Below are 10,233 nucleotides of genomic sequence, written 5' to 3' on the forward strand. Positions count from 1 at the left end.
GGCATGTGATACCAAATTTCTAGCACATTTAATTGTAGTTAACAAATACTTTTGAAATCATCACCAATCACATGTGATTAAATATTGTTTATAATATATTATATCAATTTTACAGTTTTAATTACCCTTCTATTCATTGAACTTATGTTAAATATATTAACAAATTAAACTAGTTCTTAATTTCAGGGATGGCTTTTAGTAGATAGGAATGGTGTTACGCCGCAACTTCCTAATGATACACTCAAGTAGACTTTTTAAAGACTAAAAAATTATAACCACTACTGTGATATTATAGAAAAGCATGAAAGTGATATTAAACATAACATTAAGAAAATTATAGATAATGCTGCAATTTTCCAAGAAGCTAAAAATCTTCAAAATCAACTGAAGAGATGCAAGCTTTAGATAAAGTATATAAGTAAAATTGTTAGTCATTAAAATATTGTAAACTATGGCTTCAATAAACTGTTAAAACATGGCATAAATATTTTTAAAAATATTTTTATTTATAGCTACAAAGTGGTTCAACATTATTGTCACATGCATAAGAAATTTGGTTGTCTCTCCTGAAGGATAAAGACCTGAAGCAAAATTATATTGAAAATTAAGTTCAAATTTGATGAAGAAAATAGAATCCTTTTATTTTTGATATTAAATATCAAGGTGTGGCAACCTAAGGTGTGGCAACCTCTGCCCAATATCAAAAGGTGTGGCAACCTAAGATATTCAAATCTAACACAAAAATTGAAAGAACAGAGCAAAAATTGCATTATTTTAACTTATATAACTTACATAACTTACTTAATGCATTATTCGATTCTAGACTACTGACACGATATATGGCTAACAAATAATATCCATTTGGGATTTACATTTCTCATTTATGAAATATAAAACAGGAATACGATTTTTTTTAATTTTAGGAAAATCTCTAAGCATCGAACAAGAAGCTACTGCAGAAATTTGGCTAAGTGATAGGTATAATGAATACTTGGCTGGGTACTATGATTTCAGGCTAATAGTCAGAACTACTTTTCCACAGCACATGTTTAACAATAACTTTATTTCTACAATTTCAAGTGAAAGATGGTGGGGTATATAGATATAAGATATGAAGTAATAGATATGAAGCAAAGGCTGCATCAAAAATCTTTACCACTACCAGAAGGGAATGCAAAATTTTTACAATCTCCTCATAATTATCCTGCAACCACTGGCTCCATAAAAAGAGTGTTTTCTGCTTTTGATATTGGGCAGAGCAAACTAAGGATTAGGTTAGGAAACGATAGAGCTCATAAAGATAAAAGCTTGTTTGGATATACAGACACTTGAGAGGTGAAGAATTTGTTTGGTAAACAACAATAACCGATATTTTGTAAACCTTTTTAAATTTAATTAAGTTTGTAATCTTTATTGATTTTTATTTTCTCTGTAAACATTAAACTAATTTCCCCTACAACATTAAACTAATTATAACCCAACCAGCTATACATATGAATAATCAGATTATGGATTATTCTTGAAGGAGTTTAAACTAGAAAATTTAATATACATATATATTTCATAAAAAACGAATAATAAATCCTATATTATTAATATTGTAGGATTTATAAAAGCTAAAAAAATATATATTTGTTGTAAAAAAAGACATATAAAAAACAAAACAAACATCTCTAGTTCTTTTTGGACTTTTTTTTATGGTGATTTTTTTGGGTTGGGTTTGTTTGCCAAACCTGATTAGTCTTCTTTCTATCATAAGCAAGGCTTTTGAGTCTTTAATTAATGTGACCAACGTCCTCCTTTTTCCTTAGAAGAGCGCCGTAAAAATCTTAGTTTTAATTAGCTTTGGCGCTGCACTCTCTTACATAAAACGGAGGACGTTGGTCAGCTTATAATTAACAAACATTCTCTCATCTTGAACCTAATAACTCTCATTTTGAATCTAATAACTTACTTTCTGATCATCAATATGGATTTTGGTCTTCTTGTTCTACTGCTGATTTTGTTAACAATAATTACAAATAGGTTTTATGGTGCATTAGATTGATATGGTGAGATGAAGGCTATTGCTTTTGACATTTCAAAAACCTTTGATAAAGTTTTGCATGCTGGTCTTCTTCATACACTCCCTTCTTACAGTGTATCAGGTAACATCTTTAGGATTATTGAATTCTTTGTTACCAATCATAGTATAAAAGTTGTCCTTTATCGACAGCACTCTTCTCCATTTCCATTAATTTCTGGGGCTACTCAAGGTTCTATCCTTGGCCCTATAGATTTTAAATTTACATTAACGATCTCCCAGAAGTTTTCATATCTAAAGTGGCATTATTTGTTGATGATTTTACCATTTATTATTGTCTTAATAAAAAACCAACACTCTCTGATTGCTTGGAGGAGGCATTTGAGCTTGAAAAAAAAGTTGTTGTTTTTTTTCTTTTTAAGTTTTTTTTCTTATTTATAATTCTTTCTGTGTTTTATTTGTTTGTTTTTTTTTTTGTTTTTTTTCAGGTGTCACTCCATTGACTAGTTTTTAACTATATGAGTGACATCTAACCTTATTTATGTGAGTTTATAAAATGTTATTGTAAATTTTCATATATTTTATGGTTAAATAAATAGAAAAAAATCTCACTTCTGCCACAGAACTTTTTTTTAGCTAATCATTAATCTATACTAGCTGAGATCGAACCCATAAAAATACGGGTCTTTGTAAGTCTATTCCAAACCAAATTTTTCTGTACTTTCTCCTCATATATCCTAGCTTTCCAGATCCGTAAAATACGGGTCTTTACCAAACCTACCATTTCTATACATATCTATTCCACACCGATTATTTATATACCTATCCCTTATTTACTTCAATATTTTTTAATAAAATAACTTATTTTGAAAAAAACATTCACAAGCAAAAAACTTAACTTGTGCACCTTTTCCGCATATGTAGAGCTTATAAGAGACTTATAATTTGGTTTGTTTTTCTGCTAAATGTGTTTCATTAATAGTTCAGTGATTAAGTGCGCTGTAATTAGTTCTGTTTTGGGGGGTTTAAGACCTCCCCTCAGCGTAATAAATTTTGAAATTTTTTCAATCTTGCTTATATATTTGTAGCAAAAAAATAATAATATAGCAAAAAAAATTTCTAAAATTTAAAATAAAATTTTAAAGTTTTCTCATTTTACAGATATATTATACACAATTATCTCTATATAATGCCTCCAAACTCAAAATATGCTAAGGACGTTTACACATACGTAACTCTATACTACTAAGAAGATTTTAGACCTAAGAAGATTTTAGAACTAAGAAGATTTTAGACCACTAAAGCATAGCCATAAAAAAAAAGTTCATTCTTATGATCATAATGAAAAACTAAAGAATAATAGCCTCAACTATTAAATGCTAATCTAAAGGTTAAGCAAATTTTGTGTATTGACGGCAATTTGTGGCAAAATAAACTTTTATGCGTCAATTTTCCCTTTCCATTTATCTTACATTTTTTGATTAATTTTAATTATGTTGCATACTATCGCATAAAAGTATATAGAAATGGTACAGATATATCATTTCAAGGATGAGAGGTTGTATTTAATACAATAGTAATAAATAAATAGTTTTTGTCTTTATTAGAATATATCCCATAAAAATATATTCTATATATCTTTAATAGAAAGAGTTTTTTTTTAAAATTTAAATAAAATCTTATTCTTAGTTTGTTTTTCTAGTTTTTTGCTACAAAGTGACATCACATACGCAAAGACATTGTGGCTTCAATAATTTAAGAAAAAGCCTTACTATCATTTTTAATGGTCTAAGAAGCAGATTTGAGCAGCCATGGCGCAGTTTTACATTTTATAAACAATATATATAAACAAATAACATATTTGTTTATATATATATTATTTATAAAGGATGGTTAAGCACAACAAATTTTTTAAAAAAAATATTTTATATTAAAAAATGATTTATATAGTGCTTCTTTGCAAACACCAATATACTATACTTAAAATTTTGAAGTGTACTGAACTGCAATTACTTTTAACTTTTTTGGTTTAGTAGCTTTTGTTGAGAGCTTTTAAATTTTGTGTCAAATATCTCATTTCATCATATTCCTTGTACCATCCATACTGCAGCCGTTTTTCCAAACGCCTTAAAGTAAAAAAAATCAATTTTGACTTTTTTACAAAATAAGCTAGTTTAGATGTCTACAAATGTTATTGAATACATATTTTCAAAGAGTTCTGAAAAAGTTCATAAAAGTTATTAGTTCAAAAAACGTTTTACAAAGAGCTTCTCCTAATAATTTTTTTTAATTGCGTTTTTCTTGAAATACCTAACAAGCATATTAAGGCGTTTTAAAAAACGGCTGCAGCATATATTTATAGTAAAAAAAAATGTAGCAAAAAAAACTTTTAATTGTCAAAAGAAAGTTTTAAAGCATTTCTAGCTATGGGCCTTTTTTTTGACGTAAATTTTTTAAACATTTAATCAATGTTTAATAAACATATATATTATTAAGTTTGTAATGTATAAATATTTTAACACGCTATTTCATAGTCATAGCATTTAACTAGCCTGGAAACGTGGACAATTTTCTAAAAACAATTAAGTTCCTCTCTATGCTGGTGCTCAGCCTACTTTAGAGTGCATTAAATTGTAAACATAATATTTTGCCAAGAGCAAATTGTGCCAGGAGCAAATTGTGCCAGGAGCAAATTGCTGCCAGGAGCAAATTGTGTTAGTTTTGGTTATTCAGTTTTAAGAAGTTTTTTTATGGATCACCTACATTCTGTATTCTGAATAAAAAATAATGAATTTAGCATTAAATATAGTATCAACAGTTAATAAATGTAGTTACGTGACAGAGTTTGTAATGGTTTGTATATGCTTTATAAAAATATGTTACAGATGCATAAATTTTATCAACTTTATAACTATATGGATATCTATGGGTATAAATGCTTAGCATTATATATTTAGAGTACATTTAAGTATTTTAAAAATTTAGAGTTTATATATTTGAAATGTTAGCTAATAGAGCTTAATAAACTCTATATTTTATATAAAGTTTACTTAGCTTGATTAGTTAATAATTCATATACCACTCTTTACTTATATTGGTATCCTTGCTGGAAAAAATAAAATTCAGGTACATTATTATATTTTTAAATGGTTGAAAAGCTTTTTCCTAGATTGCACTCTATAAAAAAACATTAAAAATTTATTACTACCTTAGGGTAGGATATGTGATATACCATTAGTAAGGTTTAATTTTCTACCTTTTAAGGTAGAAAATTATACTTTAATTATTACCTGAATTATCATTTTACTAAGCTTATCTTTTCCAAAATAAAATCAAAAAACTTGTATATACAGGTTTAGCAGTCATGCACATTTAGCGACAAGCAAATATGATAACCACTGCTCATGATAAATTTAGACATGTTACCAGTCAGGTGCCAGTAATTTAGGGGTACCAGTCAGATAAACAAAGACAAGATTTGCAACTTTAAAACTTTAAAGAAAAGTACATTTTTGGTTTCAATATAATTTGTTGTTTCAGAAAATATTTTAATCTAGAAAATATAGAATCTGCTGTAAAAAATGCCAGCATTTCTATCAAATAAATTAGTTGCATTTTTACTAGAGATTAAGTTGTAATAATGACTTCTTTAAATACTTGAAATATTCATACTTCATTTTAAACTTTTAAATTCAGATTATAACAGCGTACCATTTATCTGTATCTAACTTTTCTGCAACCTGAACTAAATAATCTTAAAACCTAATAGAATGAAGTATAACATTTGTTTTCTTCTATTCTTTACTAAACTATTTATCATTAATCTTGTCCTTATGTTTGGCATTGAAATATACAAGGCCTATTGAAACATACATCGCTCCTTTACAAACATATAAATATACTTTCTTCACTTTGGTTAGGATAAATTAAATTAGGTAACCTAATATTTGAACTAAAATTGAAGTCTGTTTCATTAATTTGAGTGAATTTTTGCATTAAATTCATTCAAACTATCAAAGTCTGCACTAGAAAAGTTTATTTAAAAAATTTTATGCACTCTCAGTCCGGTCACCCTGTTCAAGTTATTTTACAAAATCTATAGAAAACGGCCCGCATTTTCAGACTACTTAAATACTATGACTATGGTTATTTTAAACATTTATTAAACATTTACTTAACATTTACATTAATGACTTTAGTTAGTCAATATTCTAAACATTTAACCATTTACAACAAAAGTAGTGAAAGTGACCAGGATAGAAATACTGGAGATGACATAAACAAAGCTAATGATGATGGTAAAGGCCTTCCACTAATACATGCTCAAACATTTTGTAAAATTAAAGCTAAATAAAATTGAGGTCTGTTTCCAACAAATGGCAACTTAATAGTAGTTAAAACAGCATTGAATTCAGTCAAATTATCAAAGTCTGGGCCAGAAAAATTCATTTAAAAAATATTTTATGCACTCAGTCCGATTGCCCCATATAAAGTTCAAATTATTTTACAAAATTTTTAGAAAACGGTCTGCATGAGCCCTTAAGAAACATAGGGTGTTCAGAGTATCATCCTACGAATTTTTCAAATATAAGCCACAATTTCCTTTTATGTTTAAAAACTGCCATATCATTACACATAATTGTTAATAAATTATTTGAAACATTCATTCATCCCTTGTTGTTACATTTCTTATTTTTCAAATATGCAAAGTCAAGCTTTTCTTTCAATGACAAATTTTACAGCATTGTCAACAGAATTGCTAAGGTTATTATATAGATTTTATAAATTGAAAACTGCTTTTTTTTGTGATTGCAGATTACTTTCAATTTTTTTGTGTGCAGAAATTGAGAGTTTTTTGTACAAAACGTCTTGAACACCAAGTTGAATGCTATGCACAATGCACAACTGTTGATCATAATTACTTAAATGACCCACTTTCTGCATTACGGAAACTCCATCAGTAGTAATACATACAATGACTTCATCATAATTCAGCATAAACTTTTCAGCAGGCAGCAAATGAATTGTTGCATTAATTTTGTAAGAAATCAGTGATCACATTTTTTGTCAATTTTTCTAGGACATTTAAATCCTAACAATTAACATTATGGAAACTTAATTTTTTTTTTCCTTGTTTATAACAAAATATTATGTTAATATTAGTGTTGTTAAAACATTGAAATAATTGACTGTTAACTAAATTGACCAAAATCAACTAATACATTTTTGAAATCTTTAAATCTACTTTTACAGAAAAGTAAAAATCAATTAAATAAAATTTTTAATTAACATAAAAACTTTTTATATTTTTTTTAAATCGTATCTTTTGAATAAAATAAAACAACATAAAAGTATTTCTAAATTACAAGTAAATAAATAAATTAACAAAATTAACCAATATACATGACCAAAAGTTTATTTTGGTATAAGAATTACAGTTATATTATGAATTAAAAAAAATGTTATAAATAGTACACAGGTAAAACATTGTAATGCTGAAATTTTTAATCTATAAAATGGTTAAAAAAAACAAAGATTAATGATTTTTGTTTTTTTATATTAAAAGTCTGACATATTAAGATAGAACCTGGAAAATACAAATATCAGTCAATGTAAATACTGAATCCCCCAATGATGGCTATTTCAGTAACAACTTGTCAATGAATTTTCATGCAAGGTGAACAGCAAAAAAATATCTGTATACTTCATAAAAGAAACACTTAAATGTCTATCAAATTTATGTTTCGAACAAACCAAACAACTATTTTTATATTTAACTTTAACATCTCTAGAAGTTGATTTTTATAAAATAGACTACTAGAGATGATAAAGTTTACTTATAAAGATTAAAGTATTTAAAAAATTAGTAAATACAACAATATAACAAAAATAAAAGTTTTTTTTAATAAATAATAAATCATAGAAAATTTTCTCTTGTTTTTAAAAATAAAATTAAAATTATCATTAAAAATTTTTTATATAGTATTAATAAGCTGACCAACGTCCTCCTTTTTATGTAAGAGAGCGCAGCGCCAAAGGTAATTAAAACTTGGATTTTTACGGCGCTCTTCTACGTAAAAGGAAGGACGTTAGTCACCTTAGTATTAAAAATATATTCTAATTTATTCCAGGACTGTGGTAACCTTTGTTTGTGGTTTAAGCTTTTTACCAACTTATAACTATAACTATAAAATCATGAAAAGCTTAAACATGAACAATAAGCAAAGTAAAACATAATTTAAGTAATATCAGTATTAAATAATAAATATAAGACAAGTGAGAAACAAAGTTATATATATATATATATATATATATATATATATATATATATATATATATATATATATATATATATATATATATATATATATATGTATAATATATATATATATATATATATATATATATATATATATATATATATATATATATATATATATATATATAATATATGTATAATATATATATATAATATACATATATATATATATATATATATATATATATATATATATATATATATATATATATATATATATATATATATGTATTATATATATATGTGTGTGTGTGTCTGTGTGTGTGTCTGTGTGTGTGTCTGTGTGTGTGTCTGTGTGTGTGTCTGTGTGTGTGTCTGTGTGTGTGTCTGTGTGTGTGTCTGTGTGTGTGTCTGTGTGTGTGTGTGAAAAGTATATATACACTTTTAATTGTTTCAATTTTTTTACTCAATTTTGAATATTAGGTGGAAATAATTTAACTATTTAGAAACTTATTAACTAACTGATAAATAAACATAAGTAGAAATAAACATAAGTAGAAATTAAAATGTAGAAATTTGAAAAATAAAGAAAAATGATGTAATTTAAAAAAAAATGAAAGAATAAAAACACTGGATTAACGAAATTAAAGAAATGGATTAACATTTGTTCTTATAATTTGAAATATTTTTCAAATTTAAAAAGAGACAGAGAAATAATTTAGTACTGTTTCAAAGTTTCAAACAGTGTTTGAGATATACAGCAAACTGATTTTAATTATATAACACTATAACTTTCTAACTCTTACTTGCAACTTTTTTATTGTCCATGACATTCACTTCAAAAACAACTACAATCAAAGTAACAGCTTTAAAGACTATGGTTTGCAAAAGATTTGATACTATAGGGTTTATCAATAATTAAAATTAAACACTTAATTTTGAGTTTATTTCTCAAGCGGCAACATTGAATTAATGATGACGGAGGACGTTTGCTTCTCTAATTTGTTATAGAGAACTCTTGAGAAATTCTCAGAATTTTGGCTATAAATATGATAAAAATTTCGCTTTATGTAAACGCGGTAAATTTGGAAACCGAGAAGTAGATAAGACGCGCTATATTCGCTGATTTTAAAAGAAACCAAAACGCGCTGTTGCACAGTGGTCTGAAAAACTTGATTTTTGGCAAAAATTTAGAAAAAAAAAATCCGTAATTTTTAATTATTATTATTATTTATAAACATCATCCAGGCTTTTCAAAAATATATAGGTTTCATATTTTTTCTTGAAAGAAAAGTCAATAACCGTATCCAAGAGCGATTAAAAATCGATGAATAATTTCGAGCAAAAATACAACATTTTTTCATTTATCTAAAAATGTGTAACTATTTGCACATATGTATAGATTTTTTTTTTTTTTTTGAAAAATATTTTATTATAGAATTTAATTTGAAATAATGATAATTTTTCTTATTGTATTTTTGCATAAGTTATTTATGTTTGAAATTAGCATAAAATAAAAGTTTGTTCTTCAATTTCAGCTTTTTCCTTAAACTAAAGTCTGCATACATGGACTTAATCGATATGATTTTATTAAATCCTAATATATATATATATATATATATATATATATATATATATATATATATATATATATATATATATATATATATATAATATATATATATATACTGTTTAAAAAAAAATCAGCTGCAGCTACAATTATTCAAACCAACTTTAAAGCTCCCAAAATATGCCTATTTTATGTTATCAAAAATACTTGTGTATTTTTGTTTTATTTATATAAACACATGTTCAAAAACATTTTTTTCTCTTTATACAATCGTACTTGCTACCGAAATTATTAAAAATAGTTTAAATATTTATTTTATTTTCATAAAATATTCCCTATATTTAACTAGATAAAAATACTTCAAAAAAATGCATATTTTGG

The 10,233-nt window shown here is 25.6% G+C and overlaps 1 protein-coding gene across 3 annotated transcripts in view; it reads right to left on the reverse strand.

Moving 5' to 3' along the window:
- The window catches only part of LOC100214706 (NFX1-type zinc finger-containing protein 1), a 75,126-nt gene extending 65,734 nt beyond the window's left edge, over positions 1 to 9,392 (reverse strand). For 2 of the 3 annotated variants that reach the window (XM_065790493.1, XM_065790494.1), the window contains exon 1: positions 9,089 to 9,387. In XM_065790493.1, coding sequence (XP_065646565.1) covers positions 9,089 to 9,110 — 22 coding nt within the window. In that variant the 5' untranslated portion in view covers positions 9,111 to 9,387. Of the gene's footprint in view, positions 1 to 9,088 lie in introns of all 3 variants that reach the window. The other variant, XM_065790495.1, reaches the window with a different exon arrangement.
- Positions 9,393 to 10,233: the final 841 nt, after the last annotated feature.

This window comes from Hydra vulgaris, chromosome 02, assembly GCF_038396675.1.
Source record: "Hydra vulgaris chromosome 02, alternate assembly HydraT2T_AEP".
NCBI lineage: Eukaryota > Metazoa > Cnidaria > Hydrozoa > Anthoathecata > Hydridae > Hydra > Hydra vulgaris.